Source organism: Nelumbo lutea, chromosome 1 (genome assembly GCF_056320005.1).
Source record: "Nelumbo lutea isolate HS-2025 chromosome 1, American lotus-T2T, whole genome shotgun sequence".
Taxonomy (NCBI): Eukaryota; Viridiplantae; Streptophyta; class Magnoliopsida; order Proteales; family Nelumbonaceae; genus Nelumbo; species Nelumbo lutea.
Genome location: NC_142684.1, coordinates 103855059 through 103877389, shown reverse-complemented (window position 1 = coordinate 103877389; position 22331 = coordinate 103855059). Strand labels below are relative to the sequence as shown.

General features: G+C 39.9%; 1 protein-coding gene across 8 annotated transcripts; it reads left to right on the top strand.

The window, feature by feature from the left end:
* The first annotated feature begins 3857 nt into the window (after positions 1-3857).
* On the top strand, positions 3858-19564 carry LOC148876527 (uncharacterized). Of its 8 annotated transcripts, none has more exons than XM_088942356.1 (7): positions 3858-4297; positions 4397-5566; positions 6934-7017; positions 18042-18121; positions 18410-18674; positions 18808-19091; positions 19191-19564. In XM_088942356.1, the coding sequence occupies exons 2-6, from the start codon at positions 4801-4803 to the stop codon at positions 19068-19070; spliced, it is 1458 nt and encodes a 485-aa protein (XP_088798482.1). In that variant the 5' UTR covers positions 3858-4297; positions 4397-4800; the 3' UTR covers positions 19071-19091; positions 19191-19564. The 8 variants fall into 8 exon arrangements, with proteins under 8 accessions (XP_088798482.1, XP_088798421.1, XP_088798256.1 ...); XM_088942295.1 differs by having other exon boundaries at positions 19179-19564; XM_088942130.1 differs by having other exon boundaries at positions 6931-7017; positions 19179-19564.
* The last annotated feature ends 2767 nt before the right edge of the window (positions 19565-22331 follow it).

The window sequence follows — 22331 nt, the reverse complement described above, 5'->3', positions numbered from 1 at the left end:
AGGTGAGCTGTCGTAGGTCTTACGAAACACCTCCAAGATCCCCCGCCCGTGCTACTAGGAGTTCATTCTACACTCGGAGGTGGACTTTGTGTGAGCTGATAAGGCTTACCGAGTTCGTCCGATCCGGGCGGGATAAGGATAAGGCTTGCGGATGTGCGGTGTGATCCCAGAGAGGTCAAGGACAACTGGCTAGCTTCTAGAAGTTGGCTACGTGTCACCTTGGCAAGTCGGGTCATCACAAGCTTCTCGAACCTCGGTCTTGGCGGAGGTGCCTGAGGTACCCGAGCTGACCTATCCTGTTGAGGTGGTAGGGAATGCTGAATCATCATCCAGTTAGCAGATTGTTTCCACGTGTCTGGGTGTTGATGGGTCAGGCCAAAATACCTTTCATCAATTTCCCTTCACTCCCATGCCAGGGGTACTTGACCCAGTGCAGGAGTTCACGACAAGCCTGGGTGGATTTGGACTAGTCTCTAATTTGGTTGAGGTCCGATCAACGAGTCATACCTAAACGACCCAACTGGCTCAACCTTAGAGCTAGATCGCGTCTTGGGAACGTGTGGACGTCACTTGGATTATAAATTCCGCAGACGCCAAACACACGCTCAACCAATTTCGACCTTGAAAGTCGAGCGAGCGCCCTCATGGGAACTGTGGATCCGGTTGATCAGAGTTGTCCGTGATCGGATACAACGGCTATAAATAAGGGCCTTGGAGTCCCATTTTCTTTGTCTTGATTTGAGCTCTTGCATTCTAGAGGTCGCGTGCTAACTTTGGAATCTCTAGGTCAGTCTCCTTCTTTTTAGGTAAGTTGTCTTCCTTTGGTCCAGTTTTTCCTTCGTCTTCCTTTCCGTCATGTCTAGTAATGGTAGTTTGTTTGGAAAAGAGAGTACGGGGTCTAATCGGGCCGAGGGGGCACTTGGGCTCAATATCTAGCGTCTGGTCCGGTCGAGGTGGGCACCTTGGTACAAGACCGAAGAGCTTCTCATAAGAAGGGTTCGTCTACACACCGTGCACGCCAAACTAGAGAACTAGATAGCTTCGGCCCTTCCACAATGTCCGCCAAGCAAATCTGTGATTTGGTTGCTTGGTACAAATTCCCTGACCACTATGGTTACTACCTTCCCTTGGAGGGTTTTCCTTGGGAACACGAGCACAAGGAGATAACCATCTTCGTAGAGCACCTAATTGTTGGGCTTCACTTTCCACTTCACCCTTTTACCGTTGAAGTTTTAAAATTCTCCGACATCACCATTGATCAACTCCACCCAAACTCGGTTTGCACCCTGGTCAGTACCATCTCTCTTTTTCATGACTTCAACCTCCCCTTAGACTTAGATACTTTTAGCTCGCTGTGCTCCATTAAACAGAATCCAACTAGTCCCAAGGGCATGAACAAGTTTAGTTATTATATATCATACCAACCTGGATATAAACTCCTTCATGAGTATCCCTCGAAGGTCCCAGCCTAGAAGAGGAGATACTTCATGATTGCTATTGATGACGGGTGGCCTTTTCCAACACACTAGAGGAATGGCATCAATAACCCCAGAGATCGATTGGATAGGAAGATGAAGAAAAAGATGTGTTCCCTAGCGAAGTTTGGCCCAAAGTTAAAGGACTATTTGGCCAAGGAGAAGCTCGTTAAGGCTGGGCTGAGTCCCCCGAGTAGGTCATCACTTCGGGCGCGGGTACTTCGTCTTTTCATGCTACTTTCTTTTATATTACTTTGATTGATCTTCTGCTCGTCTTCTGAAGGCATCATGTTTGACCTTCCAATGACTCAACTCTTCTCTAACATGAAGAAGAGAAAGAGGAAGACACTCTGAGGCGATTCTTCCTAGGAATCAATTGTTGAGCCCGCTACCCCTGCTAAAGTCGAGGAGGTTCCAGTTATCAACTTGGTCGAGGAGGACAAAGAGAGGAGGTCACCGCCTTGTCAGCCTGAGGTGGCCCAGCCTTCTGAGCCTCGATCCAATCATTTCAGGCCGAATCTTCAGGTAAGGGCCCCAAGGAGAACTGAAGTATCATGGACTTTCGAGTCAGCCTCAAAAGGAGCACGAAGGCCATTTTTCCAAGGAGATCTCCCAGCTTGCCAAGCAGTAGACTCCTGAACTAGGCGCGAAGGCACTGTGCTATGTCATGGTAGTATGTCTTCGATCTCATTACTGTGTTGTCGCTTGGATGTTCTCTAGTACTTAGTAAAATTTGCTTCTTTTGCAGACCAATTCCATAGTTCATGTGCTCTTGAAGCAGTCAGAGCAACAGGCTGCGAAGGTGAAAACTGCTGAGGTGGTGGCCACGAGATACCGGGCTAGGGTAAAAAAGGCAGTCGGGGTCGTCAACAAGTTAGAAGCCGAGTTGGTGACAAAAGACGAGCAACTACAAAAGGAGGTCGAGAGGTTGATGTAAGAAGCCGAGGAGTAGAGGACCACTTTTGCTGAGTGCGAGGCTGCTCTCACCCAGGGGATCAAGGATGCTGAGGTTCTTGTCGTCTAGAAATATAAGGCTTCGTCGAAATTTGATGAACTTAGGGAGGACCCCGGTATTGCAGCCTTCTAAAAGGGCTTCAAACTTTGCCACTAGATGGCAAGGCGAAAGTTCCCTAAGCTCAACCTTGGATTTGTCACCACAATGGGCATCACTATGGAGATGCTTAGGCCAAAGAAGACATAGACTCCGAGGAGTAAGATGATGACAATCTCAACAAGGAAGCTATAGAAGACGACCAGGATGTTGCTGCCGAGAAGTTATGGACACCGATGAAGTCAAGGAGAATTCAGCTACTACTGAGGATGGGGGGCAAGGACTCACACGATGAATGATTACCTTTGCCTCTTTTCTTGGACCCCCATTGTATAAACATCACTAACCAAGCCTCTGAGCTCAACATAGTAGGTTTTTCAACTTTTTTTTTATATACAAATTGACATTTTTGAAGTAATGAAAATGTAGTTACTCTTTTAGCCACCTCACGTACAACATTTTTCTAAATATTCAATTTCATAAAAAAATTTCCAAGTGTAGGTTCTCCCGAGGTGCCTAACTTCTAGAACGGCTAGGCACGATATGGGGTAACCCGAGGTGAGTAGGTACAGTAAGGTATATGACCCGAACTACCTATGCACTGATAAGGCATAAATAAGATTTACCCAAACTACCCATATGCTTAAAAAGCAACTAGGTCTTATTTTATCATGGTATCGAAGTCGTTACTAGTTCAGCATCGGGGCCCTTAGGCTTAAAGTGACATGTCGTCCACTCTTTGATATATCATTGAAGCAGGTGGTCAATCGTACTTAGAAAATTTTAGATGTAACTAATACTTCAAGCACACGATCTTATAGCCTTCCATTGAGAACATCTTCATTGAAAAAAACATATAAATGCATGTCATAATGTACGAACAGTGTGAGCATTAGTTTTGTGAGCACGGTGTAAAAGACTACGAACAATGTGAACATTGAAGCTGATCTCCTCAAAAATTAAGTAGTGAGATCTAGACTTGGTTATAAATTATATGTTTATAAATTAGATCTGTCAATGGGTCGGATCTACTCGAGGTAAAACCAAACTGCCTATTAGTTTTGGTTATGTGGTTTAGGTAATTATGAATGTCCAACATAATCGGGGCAGATCCGATTATGACAATTAATAATTAGTTTGATTTTAGACCTCGTCTATTTTATAGAACCAATTAACGGGACGATCAACCCCCTCCCCCGCCCCCACCCAAGTAAGCTCTCTATCGCTGTCCTTAATTTTTCTCCTATTATGAGAAACATCAAATTGAATTATGCACCAAGTATTTATAGAGCTGGAGCTTATAACGGTTTTGGGTATGGATAGAAAAAGATAGATTTGCTTTTTTGAATATTTTTTGATCGAAAGATGTGATTGATTTTGGACCTCCGCTTTTGTTGGTGGTGGGTTTGACTAAAATAATTGATTTAAAATAAAAATAATTGATAAATTTTAAATTCTCAATAAGAGGGAGGAACCATCCAGGAAACTCCATGGGGAGGCAAACGATAGCGTAGGCCTCACCGTTTGTCTTCCTGTCGCTATGGGTTTCCTCCTCTTCCTCTGTTACAACTTACAAAATATCTAAAATACTAGTTGATTTTTTTTTTCTTTTTTCTTTTGCTTTTGGTTGGTTGAGGCGTTGAGCGAATCAAGAAGGGCAAACAAGGAGTGCGGGTTAATTTTCTCTGTTTCTTTCTGATGATTTGTGATGGTTTTTTCGGTATCTGAACTGGGCAAAGATTGGAAGCTGGTTTTCGAGGGTTTTATTGAGGTAAGAACCTTTGGGTTATTTCTCCCTTGGTTGATGATTGATGTGGATACGTTTACTGAGTTGAGGAATGCTGAAGATTGAAATCTTGGTCTTTCCTAGGAATGCAGACGGTGGAGACTCCTTGTTTGACCTACGATGATTCGGATGTGAGCTTTTGATTTTCGAATCTTCCCTGATTTGATGGAAATTTTTTTTTGAGGCTACTTTTTTCATTTCTTCCATTGAATTTGATCGAGAGTTATTGGTGATAGTGCCCTGATATTGGATTACGGAAATTTTAAGATTTTTGAAACACGGAGATCAGAACTAAAAGGGGATCTTTAAATAAAGGGGAGAGTTTTGGATGGTAAAGGCTGCATGAATCTTGGGTTGTATTGTTTTATTACTCTATTGGTTATCTGAATCGATAATTTGAAGGGAGAGAGAGAGAGAGAGAGAGAGAGAGAGAGAGAGAGAGAGAGAGAGAGAGAGAGAGAGAGAGAGAGACTATTTTCTGAATACATATGGAGCTTGAAGAATCAATTATAAATGGTGAGGCAGAGGAAACCGAGAGTCGGAACAGTCGGGACAGTCAGGAGAACTCTGCTGAAACCTCTATCAAGGAAACCCGTCTCTATCGGACACAATTTCCTGGCGCTGTGAGGAAGAAAGCTTATATATTTGATGGCCTGGGGGGTTACTTCACCAAGGAATGGGATCTCACAGAAGGGAATGGCAGAGAATTTTGCTGGTATCACGTTGAACTTCCAAAGGGAAATCAGAAACTCTCATTGTCAGCGCAATACCTTATTGATGTCCTTTGCCCTCCTCTGAAACTCCAAGATATCCTCTCACTCGTCAGTAATGGGCCCTTCTGTGGGCATGTTGATGGAGCACTTGTCTTCAGGGTTAATTCACCAGGCCCTTCTTCCAGCAATTTCACCCTCAGGATTGCTGCAAGAGTCACTGAGAATTCTGTGATCACGGTTTCTCTTGGTCGTGTTCCGAGATTGGGGTTCTCTCCATTGTCTCAATCTCTTCTTTACGAGATTCCCAGTGTGGAGAATCCCGTTGGAGGTGAGGAGAACGGAGAGGGTGGGATCGTGATCAGAGAGCATGTTCTTGAGTTTCTGTTGACAATGAATCATTCTGAGGAGGCTGATAATCCAGTTCCACACACTGTCTCGAATCTTGTTGTTCATATTATTGACACACATGTGGATCACATTCAAGATATAGTGACCAAGCTCGAGATGGAATTGGATTCAGTTGAGCTTGAGCTCGATAAAGGTAGTTGCCTTTTAATATCTTATTTAAGCTATAGCATAGATTTATTTTTGTTCTGTTAATTCTTTTATTATTTCATGCTGAGTAGCTCCCTTGATTTATTCCCTTCTTTTCTGGTTCAGGAATATGACATCTCAAATTTAAGATCAATTTAGAATTTTTAGCATCCTATTTCTTGTTATTTCCTAGGTAGTCTATGCTTCTGTTTTCTTACACTCTCTGAGGTGAGTAGCATTACAGTTGAACTGTAAGGTGTACCAGTGTGATGGTAGTTGAAGGAAATTAGGATGCCAATTTCAGGAGGGTTTGAATTGTTGTAAAAGATTAACTATGGGAAGTAGGATTAGGGCTTTAGCTAATGAAACTTGGGTTTTACTAACGAAAGAATTTAAAAAACAATGGAGATATTATTATAAGTTACAAAGAGATTTTTTGGGGAACTAAAAAGATACTCTGTGGTTCTATTGTGTGGAAGATGTGGTAAAAATGGAAAAACTTACTACTCAAGAAAGTTCAAGAGTTGATCAGTCACACCAAGCAGAGTTATCTTACCTTCAACAAAGAATCTTTTTCTGTGTCTGGATGCCACATGCAACCACATGCAACAACTACATTTAAAGTTAATTAAAGCCTTTGCTGGGCATTAATCACTGAAAATTGGGGTTATTTTATGCCATATAGAAATGACTTGCACTCAACCCAGAGGTTTACATTCTATTGATGGGTGCATATTTAGGGACTTGAACTCAACAGTTATGATTAACTAAACTAAACTAATTTCATACCAAGTTGCATCCAGATTAACCTCTTACTGATTTAATAAAAAATAAAACCACAAGGTTTTGTAGAAAAGATGAAACAAGCCTCTCTGTATGTGCAGGAGTAAGGCTGCGCACATCTGTCCCTCCCCAGACCCCACATTGGTGGGAGCCTTGTGCACTGGGCTGCCTTTTTTTATGAAACAAGTGAAAATAGTGAAAATTCAGCATAGAGACTTCAAATTGAATCTTCTATGGAAATGGAAGTAGAATTTCTCAATATACTCTTGAAATTCCATAGATATATTTGAACAGTAACATCATACACATTAGAAATAATAAATAACTGGGCTTACCATAAATATTAGATGTATCTTAAGTTCACTAAAACTGCTATTGAACTAGAATTTGAAAGAATTGAAACTAAAAGTTTCCTGAGACTCTTATTCGCGTTTAAAACCCATTTGTTTATTCCCAATACTCAGTAGGTCCCATAGGGTTTTATAATGCAGTCATAAAGAACTCCTAGATGTTGTTGAACTAAGATATCAATAAGTAAATAAGTTGGATTCCCCAGTCAAGTGAATCTTGAGCTTTATCTTGGATTAGCAGGTAATGGTGAAAGCTTGACAGGTCTACTTCAGTCTAATTCTTATTTGTTGCACCATGAACTTGCATACAACATGGCAAGGAAAGGTTTGTTTTAATTTGCAAGCCGCAGTCTATTAATTTGTAATTTCTACCTTGTTACCTTTAATCAAAGACTATGATTACTTTGGCATATCTCCCCTCTATTTATTACTGGCCACAGGTAATTTTTTAATAGCAAAAGAAAAAGATCAATAAAAAAGAAAAAGGGAGGGTACATGAGGAAGGCATTAAGATATCACCAGAGGGAAATACACGACTACATAAGACTCAAACAACCAACAAAAGTTTACAAAAGACTCAAAATAAGAACTCAAAGAACCAGAGAACCACCAGACTCAACTAATAGGCACAAAAGCATTCCAAAATCCTCAACCCCAAAGACTCCCACACACCACCAACTACACCAAATCCAATACGGCACCTAGCAAAAATCATCACCCTAGTCTCATCCCTTTCAAATAATTCCTCTTGCCTTTCATCATCTTCGTTCCAGATCTCGTCACTTTCGCCAACCTCTGCTTTTATCAACCTTTCTTCTTTCTTTGATCTCTCAAACTCCTCAAATGCTCTTCTAGCAAACTCCTCACCACCCCAGAAAAACCGGCATAGCATTTTACCAACTGCTACTTCTCTTTTAACGATTTCCTCAATAGGCAAGCTTCCTAACCCAACCACCTTTTCTTCAGAAGTAGTAACCAACACCTTCGGTCGACTCAAGAACTTCAATATTCTTCTTTCTTTCTAGTTGTAAACCTTCTAGCTGAGAATCCAATCTGAAGTGATTATGGGAGTCATGCCCAACAACAGCAGCATTAATCAGCATGGACATCTTCACACCCTTTCTCTTACACCTTTATAAAGTTTTTTTGTAGGCCCCACCTAATCAGACCAAGTTTCAGACGAGAAAGACTTTAGTAAGTTGAACAATTTGAAGGTTTTTTGACCCCCAAGGTTTCTTAGTGGTCACCACTACAACTTCACTCAAACTCTTCTCTTTGGTCTTCCTCCTTTGGTCCAACTCCACATCAATCCTTCCGACCACTACTTCCTTGAAAACAAGGTGATCCTTGACTGATCTCTCGACCTGTGAAGAATCATTGCAGCCCATGGCATCAGCCAAACTTACCCCTCCAGCCTCACCAACCTCTCTCCCCATTTCGTCATTACTGCTCCCTTCTACAACTTCTTTCCCCTTTCCTTAACCCAACCTTCACTTCTTTAAAAACCTCCCCTGGAACCCTTAGAAAGGTCTCACCAAAGCCAAGAATGTTTTCCTGAGATGAACTGACCTCAATCTCCTCACTATCACCCACGTCTAAGGCTAACACCGGATCACTAGGCACTCGAACACACGAACCTGAAACACTTTCAGCATCTGAAGCATTTTGAACTTGAAACTCCTTTTCCGATATCATAGAAGTCTTCTTTCCATTTTTTGTCATATTTAGAAAACAGAGAGCCCATCTTATGATCTTATTTATTTGACTTTGGATGGGCCCCACATCTTTCATTTATTCTCAGAAACTTGCAGTCTCCACATTCATTAAGGCCCTCCAAACCTACTCCATGCAAACTACTCTTTTTTACAATTCCCAAAATACCCTCATCTTCAACCTCCATCCCTCCCCCTTTGGCCTGCCTGTTCATCTCCTCTTCCTTATCAGCATTGAACTATAAACTCTTACTCAATCATCCTTCCACAACTCCAGATTGTTTATCCACCTCAGCAGATAAGATCCTTCAAAAACAATCCTAAGATCATAGATTTCTCCATCAAAGCAAAGAGATAAGGAGGATGGGGCTAAATGATAAGACAGCCATAGGTAATAAACAACATAGAATATAAATTACTGAAGTTAATATCTTAACACATAATATCTTACAAGATTACTTCATCCTTTCTTCTGTACTTCCATAATGCCATGGTTATGAATCTGCTGCTGCATTCGTAAGTTCAAAAAGTTTATCCTACTCCTGTAAACATGTCTTTTACAAATTTTCTAGAACTTTTCCAAGGACATAAATTTATATTTACAAGTAGATTGTGTTGAAAAGCATAAAACGCTAATTTTCTTCATGGTTGACAAAAAGACATTAGCCATCAAATTATAACATGGGTAATATTTCTTTATACCCCACTGTGGTTTTGGAATAGAAGAAATTTTGACCCAAACTTATGCTCTATGTAATCGCACTGATCCGTCTCCATATATAGTCTGACATTATTTAAGATCATCATGTTGGTAGGCCATGTTTCTCTCCCTGTTCCTTTGATCACAGAGTCTAAAATAAGAAGAAACTGCTGTCATATTGAAATTGTTTGTTCTGTTTTCCTCATCAAAGACATTATACCTTGTCTCTTATCTAACAATTGAAACATGGACAACATGGCATTTCTTGTATTCGTTGTTACAGGAAGTGTAATTCAAGTTGATTATTATGCCATATCTAGGAACTTGGGGAAGAGCTTTCCAGGTAGCTTCCCTTGAGTAAAAGCTCCCTTTGTAAAAAGTAGGTTTTCTATTTACCCACTGACCAAGTTATATGAATTCCTCTTTTGTTTGCAAATGCCAAAGATCATCCACAGGGGAAGGTCATTTGTTTCCCAACTTGGAACAATCAGAAAAATCTACCTTTTTCAGTGTAAAAAGCATCAAGGAAAAAATAACTTTCTTTTGGTTTTGGCATTCATAACCCTAAGGAATTATTAAATGTAATTAAGAAGGAAATACTTTTTTTATCAATGAAGAAAACTTTTATTAAGCATCAAAAAGAAAAGATTACATCAGGGTGGAAAGGCCACCACCACAAGAAACTTTAGATTTTCGCCCAAAAAACATGTTTTCTTGTAGTCCCTTGTTTAGCCAATGTGTCTGCCATCCCATTTGCTGTTCTTCTAACCCATCTAAATGTGACATTCATCCCTCTTGCCAGGGATTCAATTTCATGGACTGTATGCCTGTAAAACCCATGGGATTTTGGTACTGTTTCTTGTCCATGAGATAACCGCTTGAGAATCTCCTTCCACTTCCATGTTAAGAAACCCACAGCTTAGCAAATTTAAGGCCCTGAAGAAGACTGTACAATTCTGCTGTCACTGCATCACCATTGGTTACAGGACCTGAATATAAAGCAAGCACCTTCCCTTCTGAGTCTCGAAAGACCCCTCCCATCCCAGCTGAAGCCTGATTGCCTACGTAGCTACCATCAAAGTTGAGTTTTACACAATTGGCTTCTGGATGTTTCCATTCCATCACTTTTCTTTCCTTATTTTGAGCTGACATAGCCACCTCCTTCTACTCTCTCAGGATATCATTTATAGAGAAAGATTTAAAATCCTCCATTGACTTTACCCAATGAGCAACCTTTATTTTAATTGTTTCTGCAGCATGTCAATGGTGTTAATCTTACCAAGGAAAACTTCCCAACAAAAAGCCTGAATCTTAGGAGGGATTGGCTTACCCCAAATTTCTTTCGCAGGGAAATTCACCCCCAAACTAGAATGCTGAATTTGGAAGTTGAAGAAGGATGCGCAAGTAGAAAGACCATGTGAGGAAATGGACCACACTCTCTTGTCCTCAACACATTGATCCAAAAAATGGAGTCAAGTTTGCCCAAGAGGAGGATGAAAGAATCACACTCCATTTCCCTTAGAACTCTTCTAAACCCCAAATCCCAACTTAATCCCGAGGCTGAGAAATTCACAAACTTAGAGATGGGTTCACATTCATAATTGGGAATTGAATAAAGCACAGGAAATTGGACCTAAAACAAAATTCTTGACCCACTACCCGCATCATAACGAATGTATAAAGAAAGAATATACCTCATAAATAGCTTTCCGAGAGGAGGAGTTTGCATTGGGGGCACCTTTGCATCCCAACCATTTTCCGACCAACAATGAATGCTAACGGGCTAACTAAGAAGGAAATGTTCTACTAAATAACTGGGAAGAGAAATTACTTTAGGCTCCAAACAGCGGGTATGCTGCTACTTTACCCAGTTTCCTTAAAGTTTTCACCCATAGTTTTCAAGGTGCCAAGGCAAGGCTTGACAACAAGGGGGTGCCTTGATGCCTAGTCGCCTAGACAGGGCTAGGCAATGGATTTTTTAAAGTAAAAAAAAATATGTCTAGGGTAGTTTCCTAGGTTTCATAACCATATTTCCTTAATTATCCATAGTTTTCATAAAAAAAGTATGAACTTAATTTAAAGTATAGAAAATCAATATATTCATGAGAAGAGAAAGAAGAAAGAAGAAAACTAAAAATATTTATGTTAGTGTTGACTAAATAAGGGTAGAATAGTCATTTGGGTTTTATTAATATGGCAATGTGTCTTTTAGTTGGTGCTGATGTGTCCCAACTTAAATAGGACATAAATGACATTTGATATTTATCTTAGTAAACTATATATCCTGGCCGACCTAAGAGAGAATGAGAACCATTCTCTTTTCTTGGGTTCGAACAGGTTTTTCTTCTTCGATTTCTCCTTCTCTTCTTCTCTCCCTCTCTCTCTTAATTCTTCTCTTTTACAACAAGTTCATATCTGAAACTGACGAATATAAATCATCACATGGTATCAGAGCGCCCAGGTTAAGTCAGTCTAGATCTGTTTGTAATCTCTCAGTTTTCTTCTTTTTTTTGGAGTTTCGTTAAAGGGCTGAAAAGGAGTTGCCGTATCTTCATTCTGGAGCATTTAATGTATTCGGTTGGGTGTGAAGTTGTGGTTTCAGGTGATCGGTAGAGAACCCTCTAATCGATGGAACGAAGAGGGCTGCAACAGTAGGTTTCATGGTAGGTTCAGATGTGTGGTACTCTTGTGTGTGATGTGTTTGTGAGGTGCCGAAAGTGACAATAGTGGGAGTTAACATTGCTGAAACCTGTGACAGTGTATGCTTCAGCAATGGTCAGTCGTATGATGGTGAGTGATTAACTTGAGGAGTGAAGTACAGTGTTGTTGGAGTGCAGTGTAGTGATTACTGGGTAAGGCAGGTTGAAACAAAAAAAAAAGTTTATTTTTTTTTTACAGCCATGGGAGATAATGAACATAAGTTGGTTATGATCCCTCAAGACTACTTGAATGTACAAATGACCTCAATTAAATTGAATGGAGAAAATTACGTACCTTGGGCCAAATCTGTTGAAGTGTTTATCAGAGCCAAAAAGAAAGTAAAGCATATAAGAGAAAAAATCCCCAGTCGATTCCCAGGAGTATGGTGATTGGGAGCAAGAAGGTGCACAGATTATGACTTGGCTATGGAATAGTATGGAACCTAAGATTAGTGTAAACTTCATGTTCATAGACATAGCCAAGGAAATTTGGGATCATGCAAGGAAGCTTTATTCAGGACAGGATAACACCACCAGAGTATATCAGCTCTATCAAGAGTGTTTTAGTCTGCAGCAAGGCAACCAGAGTCTTGAAGAGTATTATGCTAGTCTGAGAAATTTGAGGAATGAGTTGAGTGTGTATCACCCCCTTACATCTGATGTTAAGATTCAGCAACAACAGAGAGAGCAACTTGATGTAACCAGATTTCTGGTGGGACTGAAGCCTGAATATGAACTGGTGAGGGCTCAGATACTAGGTGGGTCTGCCCTCCCCTCTCTCGATGAGGTGTTTTTCTGTCTCCGAAGGATTTCTGTTGGCCCTCCCGAGTACCCCATCATATCCGATAGGACTGCCCTTGTGGCGGCCGTGGTGGTAGGGGAGTAGCTCATCAGGGCTAGCTAGGCCGTGGTGGTAGAGGTGGACACATGTATAGTTGTGGTGGTTGGCATGTTGGAGGTCGAGATTTAGGGGAGCTCATGGTAGAGGACGTAATCATGGTCCGAGAAAGTGTACGCATTGTGGTATAGATGGGCACACTGTTAATTTTTGCTATGATCTACACGACCCACTATCATCCTGTGCAAATCATGCAATGGCAAGTGGTGATATGGAACAAGGGAGTCAACAGACCGGTCAGACACCTTCACCTATAGATGCCTCTGAACAAGATTTCACATACTGAATATGAGCGGTTGATCCAGGCTACTTCTCAGCCAAGTACAGCTACGCTTGCCCACCCAGGGCTTGTCTGGCATCCAAACCCTCCCACTTGATCATTGACACTGGAGCTTTTGATCACATGACTGGGACATCAAGTGCATTCTCTTCACTTTCTTCATCCTCTACAACCCACACTGTCACCCTTGCTAATGGTTCCACTTCTTCCATAAGTGGTATTGATGATGTTAAAACTGGTTCATTATCTTTGTCTTCAGTTTTGTGTGTACCCAAATTTCCTTTTAATCGTATGTCTGTTAGTAAATTGACCAAGTCTCTTAATTGCTCTATCACCTTTTATCCTTCATCTTGTGTACTTTAGGATCTCAAGATGGGGATGAAGATTGGTGGAGGGCATGAAGCTGGTAGACTGTATTACCTTAATGGTGGTGGTGGTGGTTCTTCAACAACTCTTCAATCGTCTCTCACCCCTCTCCAGTGACATTGCAGACTTGGGCACCCATCTCTTAAAGCACTTAAAGCAACTTGTTCCAGCATTGAGTCATCTTTTTACTTTGGATTGTGAGTCATGTTAGTATGGGAAACATCATCGGGCTTCCTTCAGTCTTAGAGTCGATTATCGTATGTCGAGTCCTTTTTCTTTGGTCCATTTAGACATTTGGGGTCCAAATAAAATAGTGTCACACAATGGATACAAGTACTTTGTTATTTTTGTTGATGATTATTCAAGGATGACATGGCTTGAATAATCATTGCCATATCTTAGAAATCGCTCTGTCCCTGTTGCACCATATGAATGTACCCAAACGTTTCTAGAGTGATGTTGTGTTTACATCCTGCTTTCTTATTAACAGAATGCCTATGTCCATCCTTAATGGTCAGTCTCCCTTCTTTGTTCTGTTCCCTACGTTGTCTCCTTTTCCTCTTACTCGGGATTTTTGGTGTGTGTGCTTTGTTCATGATATTGGTCCCAGACTGGACAAATTAGATGCACGATCTACGATATGTGTCTTTCTTGGCTATTCTAGGACCTAGAAAAGGTACAAGTGTTACAATCCCAATTCTTGACATTGTTTTCTGTGTCCTGATGTTACCTTCTTTGAGTCGGTTCCATTCTTTTTTGGGTCACATGTATCTTCCCCTTCTTTCCTTTCGCTTCCAGTTCTTGTTGCGGACCCCATTCCTCTTGTTCCAGCTGCGCCTAAGTCTTCACCTTCGGTGCCACTTCCTCCTACACGACCACCTATCCATCAACGGTATATGCATTGACATGCATCGACCTCTCCAGCTTCTTCACCGTCGACAGATCTAGAAGTGACTTTTGCAGCACCATCACCCCTCGTTTCTGACCTTGACCTTCTCATTGCCCTACGGAAAGGTAAACGTAGTTGTACCCTTCATCCTAACTCCAATTATGTTTCTATTTCTCACCTATCTCCTTCCCATTGACAAATTGTTTCGTTATTATCTTCTGTTTTTGTTCCTAAGGATGTCCAGGAAGCCCTTATCTCTCCGAGGTGGCGTCAGGCGATGGAAGAAGAACTCTCCGCTCTAGCTCATAATCATACGTGGGATCTCACCACTCTTCTCTCAGGTAAGCATACTATAGGGTGTAAGTGGGTATCTATGGTCAAGAATTTGCCTAATGGTAGTGTTAAGAGATTGAAAGCTCGGTTGGTTGCCAAGGGTTATTCACAGTTATATGGTATTGACTACACAGAGACCTTCTCTCATGTTGCCAAGATTGGCTCTGTTCGTGTTTTGATCTCCCTAGCTGCTATACATGATCGGCCCTTGTTTTAGCTTGATATTAAGAATGCTTTCTTGCATGGTGATCTTCTTAAAGAGGTGTATATGGAGCAACCACCCGAGTTTGTTGCTCAGGGGGAGGACGGTAAGGTGTGTAGGCTCAAGAAAGCTATTTATGGACTTAAACAGTCCCCTTGTGCTTGGTTTGGCAGATTCAGTGAAGTCGTAAAGAAGTTTGGCATGAAACAGTGTCAGGTTGACCATTCAATATTCAGTTATGACTCTGATGTAGGGAAGATTTTGTTAGTAGTTTATGTTGATGATATTGTTATTACTAATGGTGACAAGCCCGAGATTGACAGATTGAAAACATTTCTGCATGATCATTTTCAAACAAAAGACCTTGGCAAATTGAAATACTTCTTAGGGATAGAAGTGGCAAGGCCCAAGTATGGTATTAATTTGTGCCAGAGGAAATATGTTCTTGATCTATTGGAGGAGACAGGCTTATTGGGTGCCAAACCAGTGGAAACACCCATGGAATTGAATGTCAAGTTGAACAGTGATACAAGTGAGGAGTTTGAAGATCCAGGAAGGTACAGAAAGTTGGTGGGCAAGCTAAACTATCTAACTATCACTCGGTCAGATATCTCATTTGCAGTGAGTGGTGAGTCAATTTATGTAGAATCCTCGGGTTCCACATTGGGACGCGGTCCTAAGGATTGTAAGGTATTTGAAGGGAGCTCCTAGTCGTGGCTTGCTATATAAGAGTGGTGGAAATATTGAAATAGAGGGATATACAAATGTTGATTGAGCTGGATCTATATCTGGCAAAAGGTCTACTACAGGTTATTGTACTTTCCTTGGGGGTAACTTGGTGACGTGGAAGAGCAAGAAGCAGACCGTGGTGGCAAGTAGTGTAGAAGCTGAATACAGAGCCATGGCACATTCAACTTGTGAACTAGTGTGGCTGAGAAATCTCCTATAGGACATGGGGTACTCGATTACCACTCCGATGAAGTTATATTGTGACAACCAAGCTGCAGTTCACATCTCCTCTAACCTAGTTTTCCGTGAGAGAACAAAACACATAGAGGTTGATTGTCACTTTGTGACAGAAAATGTTCTTAGTGGAATGATAAGTACAGCATATGTTAATACAAGGTGTCAATGGGCAGATTTGATCACCAAAGGGTTGAGTCGGGCAAGAGTGGATTACATATGTAACAAGCTAGGACTATATGATATATACTCTCCAGCTTGAGGGGGAGTGTTAGTGTCGACTAAATAAGGGTAGAATAGTCATTTGGATTTTATTAATATAGTGATGTGTCTTTTAGTTGGTGCTGATGTGTCCTAACTTAAATAGGGGCATAAATGGCATTTAATATTTATCTTAGTAAACTATATACCCTGGCTGACCTAAGAGAGAATGAGAACCATGCTCTTCTCTTGGGTTCGAACAGGTTTCTTCTTCTTCGATTTCTCCTTCTCTTCTTCTCTCCCTCCCTTCTCTTTTACAACAAGTTCAGATCTGAAACTGACAAATATAAATCATCACAATATATATATATATATAAACACAAAATGAATATTTTAGTTTAGTAATATCTATTTTATAATTATAATCTCAAAATATTAAGAATATAAAAGCATTTTATAACACAATGTAAAAAGCTGCTTTGCGATTAGACAAGGTGAGCTTCCAAGGGCACCTTGTTGCCTAGGCGTCGCCTTGACAACTAGGTTTTCACTTTCAAGTATATGGCTGGAACAGGAGGAATTTATTTCTCCCCTTTTCTTCTTCTTTTTCTTTTCTTTCCTTTAGGGGTGCAAGTCAGGTGATTGATTTGAAGAATTTACGCTGCTGGGCCCAGGCTTTCGGGCCCAGGCTTCAGATCTTGATAAATTCTCAACCTGAGCCTGCCCAAGTTGCACCCCTATTTTCCTTTGCCTTTTTCTTTTAGGATGGGTAGGGGATTTTACTTGGAAGTATTTTTTTGTCATCACATGAAAGTCTTTTAGGGAGAAATTCTTTTCCTTTCTCTAACCTTGTTTGCAAGGTTAGAACCCTACTCATTGATCTGAAGGCTGCTATGCTTATTAGCTTCTAACTATCAAACCACCAGAATCAATCTCTCTCTCTCTCTCTCCCCCTCTCTCTCTCTAATGCATGCACACCTATACCAAGGTTGTAAATATTGGTAAAGGCCAATACACTGATTGGGGCGCATTGGCCTGTATCGGGCTGTGCCTTATCTTTTTTTATTTTAGTTTTTTTCACATTGGTTCAGGGGGGTCAGTTTAAGGCCTGTTTACCCCCTGAACCAGGTCAGACCCCAAAACACCTGTAATAGGGGTGTTTTGGGGGTGGACCGATAGGTCCAATACGATACATATCGGCTGATATGCCCCAATACGTTGCGATTTTTTGATCCTTGGCCTATACCACCTTTCCTAGCTTGTACATATTTTGACAACTAGATTTTCTTTATCAAATAAAACACTTGGTTGCAAGCTTGTAAATAAAATGTGTAATGTGCTTACTTGGGGAGTATCAGGGATTGGAGGTTTTGTGTCAAACTGGAGAGAAAACATGATTGTTCTGCATCTCAGGGATTGGAGGTTCTGCATGGATCTTGAAATGCAGTCAAATGAGGAAAAGGATGGGGATTGTTCTGCATGCTGCATGATCTTGGATTAATTCTGGTCTCCTCTACTGTTTTGAGATGGAATACTAAAGAAATGGTTGGTTTTACTGATGGATGCCAAGATTGGGTGTTTATTAGGATTTATTTTATAGAGTTTATTCGCATAGGAAGCTTGTATAGATGCATAATTTGAGATGTGATGTCCATCTTGTATAGCATCTTCTTGTAAATTTTCCATAGTTTTAGATTGTTGCTGCTTGTTAAAAAGCAAAACAATTTCTCAAGGAAAAGAAAAAACTTAGTGTTAGATTACTTAATTGATGATAGGGTGACAAAAAGAAATGTTGGGTTGCTTACCTTTCCATTAGAAAACAGATTTACCCTTGATACTATGACATCTTTTTTTTATACTGTACATTCCTGTAGTGTTATAATGACCTGCTTAGTGTGATTTGAAATTGTTTTTCCCTTAATACTATTTTCTCCTTCAAACAGGCTCACATTAGCATGTCACATGCTCTTTTATAAGATACTGGTTGGCTTAATTGCTTATGTAGTGTTTTCGTCCAGCACTTAGTGCATATTCCTGTCTGTTTGAGTTTACATGATTTGTTCTTTGACTAAACTTCTATATATGATATCTTTCTCTTGATTGAAGGTAGCTTTGCTCTGAAAAAGCAAATGCTGGATGACAGAAGATTTCCTAAGATGCTTCTGAATTTACAACGCCTACTGCAGGTAGTTCTCAACTCCAGGCATTTCATTGACAATGGTATATATGACATGCTGGGTGGTTAGAATCATTGGAAATTGACAACCAGATGGGCACCGACATGTTTTTCTTGTACTGTTTTCTAAACCATATCTTCTTTTTTTTTTTTGGAATACTCAAAATACCAAAACTTCATAATTGTTCTACCCAATTTAGTTTTCTCTAGGTAAGGGGACATTTCAACATGAAATCTAGCATGACATGGGCCTCATTGTTCAAGTTCAAATATTGTTTAATTTTTTCCCTTAAATCAGGTAATTGCACACGGGGAGCAAGTATTCCCACGTGTTAAAGAAAAATGTGCTACAAAAAGTTGGTTTGCCAGTGAAGACATTGTTTCCCTTGAAGAGCTGATTGGACGCCTTAGAAGGCTTAAGGAGAATGTTGGGTTCATAGTAAACCGTGTCAGAGCAATACAGACCAGTCTCGATAGTTGGCAATCTGAGCAAATAAATAAAAAGCTTTACTATCTTTCTTTCCTTTCAATAATATTCCTTCCTTTATCAATCATCACTGGGGGTAAGTTTCCTTATTTTTCTGATTGTTTCTGAAAGAAGTTTGCTAGTTTATTTTTCTTGAGCTTTGCTTTAAGCTTTCTGTTAGTGAGAAGTATCTAATATCAACCTTCTTCAATGGTGGATGCTTTCAACAGTATTTGGGATGAACGTTGGGGGAGTTCCATGGACAGAGCAAAAAGATCCTGCCCTAAAAGATGGATTTCACAATGTCTTGTTGATCTGTCTCATTGTGCTACTGCTTCTACTGCTTTGCTTTACTTTCCCATCTCTCTATGTCCGTGTATCTGCTTGGCGGAGAAGGGCGATGCTGAGGAGTTGGTCTCTGAATAGGAAGTCATTCTTAAGGAGAACTATTGGAAGTGGAATACAGGAAAGAGGGGGTTATTTCCGCCTTTGAAAGTCCTAGATTATCTTTTTAGTAAGTGCCATGCTCCTTTTTCTCTTCCAGTTTCCATTTGTTGTAGCTTGTCTTTGTAGATGTTTGCTTACCTGTAAGGTTTCCTAGGGAAATTTGCAGCTTGTTGCTCCGGAGAATATTTATTAAGTCATTTCTCAAGGAACTTGATGGAACAATGGATTCTCCTCTTCCTGTGTTTGAAGGTCGTCAAGAACTTTTGAATGCTCTTGAACACACCATAGCTGTACAAATGAGAAGCAGTTGACTGACTGATGATGAGAATTAACGTTCTTGTTGAGTCTGAACAGAAGGAAGGCAATTTTCAGTTGGACAGTGCTCATCTGTTGGACCCCTTGTATCTTTATGATTTGATTTATTTATTCTTTTTATGAAGTTGGAAAGGTCCTTCAGTTTTGATTGTGTATGATGTTCATTCTTTTAAACATGTCCACTCTAAATATGAAAAGTCCAATTTGATGTTTGATGGTCCTCAATCGCTTAGCCCGCTATTATATCCTGTTTTCCTGGAACTTCTAGGGGTGCATGCATGTAAACAGCACATGGTTTTAGCACCTTGTTCCACTAATTCTGTTCAGCATGAATGTCAGTCCTCTTCTTTATATGAATTTGACAAATTGTCATGGAAATTTTCTCTTTCAAAAGACAGCGCTCTATGAGGAGCAGATCCAGACTTGTATCAGGCTGTTGGAGCTCAAGCTTGGAACTCAACTTGAGTTCGATTGAGTTCCATGTTTTTCGCTCGAACTCAATTCGAGCTAATTATAAATAAGTTAGTATTAAAAATTATAAATACGTTAATATTAAGCATATTAAAAAATATAAGTATATTATGAAAGTTAATTATAAATTTATTTATTTATATTATATAAAAGTTAATGTAAAAAATCAATGCTTTTTATTTTATAAATACAAATATATTAAAAAATAGTATCTTATTATGAACTTGATTAGGCTTGCAAGCCACTTAAACCGGGTATTGTGAAGCTCGAAGTCAGTTCGACCAAATACTCAACTTAATCAAGCTCAACTTGAACTCAATTACTTTGAGCCGAATTCAAGTATTTACTGAGCTGGTGCTGACTATATCGCAAGTAGGCTCGGCTTGATTACACCTCCTTAGTGCACAGATGAAGTAAAATGCAACCTGATGCAAAGTAATTTAAAACCCAAAGCAAAATTGAACAAGAATTTGCATTTTTTGCATTTATACTCTTATTTGTAATATTGGTTCAGTTTCGAAATAGTATAAATACAAATATGTACAGTTCAAAACTTTTTATATGGTATTTTAAACCTTATATTTGCACCGTAGGCTCAGTTTAGGAGTACAAGTACAAACTGTAGTGTAAAACTTTATATTTTGTATGTATCTGTACTATACATATTTGTATTTATACTCCTTCCAAACTGAGCATTAATATTTGTTTTTGAACTCTTTCTAAATGGAGCCAATGTGAATGAATTTAAGGCAGGCCCAGCCTGAGCTTGAACCAGCCCAACCCGGAATTTTACATAGGCTGGGCTTGGATTTTTGGTCCTCAGACTGGGCTTGGCCCAAGAAGTTGAGCTTTTTATTTTTTGGGCCAGAACCCAGCCCGAGCCTGGCCCAATTATATACATTTTTACATATATATGTATATATGTAAATGTTGTATATATATTTACATATATATATATATATATATTTGCATAAATACATTTATATATGTATAATTTTAGAGTAGGTTCATTGACCAACCCAAGCCCGGCCCGGGCCCAAACCCAATCCGAGTGCATCAAATTACGGGGGGGCTGGGCTCAAGTTGGAAAAATCGGGCTTGGCCTCAGGTTCAGGACAGGCTCAGGCCTAAAGCCCAGATTTTAGGGTCAGCCTGGGTTGACCATAAACCCGGCCCAACCTGCCCGACTTGCACCCCTACAGTAAAGGCATAAAGAAATAGAAAGTAATAAGTTTTTCTCCCTTTAAAACTCTATCATTATCCAAAACCGGGCATTGCCACCACCTCTTATTTTTCTCCACAAACCACCATTTTCTACCATTGTTTTAACAGTTTACTTATTTGCACCGCCTCTTTCAATTTTAATCATATGAATGTTCTGAAATCGGCCAATTAATCCGAACCATCCAAATGATGCTCTAGATTTTACTCTAAGTTTAGTAGACCTAAATATACCTTGTGTGCATAAAAGATTTCTTTTACCTTTCAGCATTTCAGATTTTCAAAAAGAGCCAAAGAAACCAAGACCCCAACAACTACCACCAAATGATCAAACCTAAGTAGCAACTACCTTCTACATTCCTCCTTTCTCCTGTTCTTTCCTCACCCGAGAAGCTGATCAAATATGGTGGCTACCCAAGAAAAGGAAAGTGATAGAATTCAGAGAGGTAATACCCTGTTACTGAGCCTTCTTTGTCCCTACTTTCTTTGTCTCTCTTGTTTAGTGACTTCAAGAGGCAATATCCCTGAGTGCTTTCACATCCAAAAACAGACAAAAATATAGAGTGGAGGTTATATTACAATTTACATGTGACTATGATAAACAAAGAAGTATCAGATTGCAATCCAACGGTAAACAAACAATTTCATTTTACCATTTCCCGTATACGATTTCACAAACCATTTTCTTGAAGGATAAAGTTCTATTTAAAGCAGAGCTCCCTATTTTAAAGCAGAGTAAGATCCTTGAACGATGGAATTCTATTGCGGTTGCAGAAATAGAGCAAGAAAGAAGGTATCATTTGAAAAGGAGGGATTTATTTTTTTCAAAGGGCCAAATAGGATTTTTAGAATATTAAAAGATCTTTACATTACATTGATAAAAAAAGTATTAAAAAGGTTCAAGAGACGAGAGAAGAAACTGAGTATGTTTTAAGTCTTCCACTCTGAAAACAATTGCACGTTAGCAAAATAATACATTTTCACTAATGTGGCAATTGTTTTTATTTTGGAAAACAAAACCATTCACATTGATAAACACCCTCCTAGGAGTGCAAGCTAGGGGACTGGGTAGGGTTTATTTCAACCCAGGCCCAAGCCCAAGGTCAAGCTTGATATTCCCAACCCAAACCCAACCTGCACTGAAATTTGATGCACTCTGGTTGGGATTGGGCTGGTCAATGAGCCTAGTCTAAAATTTGACATACATTTTTGTGTTTGTGCAAATATGCTTGTGTTTGTGTATAATGCATGTATGTATGTACATACTATATATACATGTATATATGCATATATGTATAAC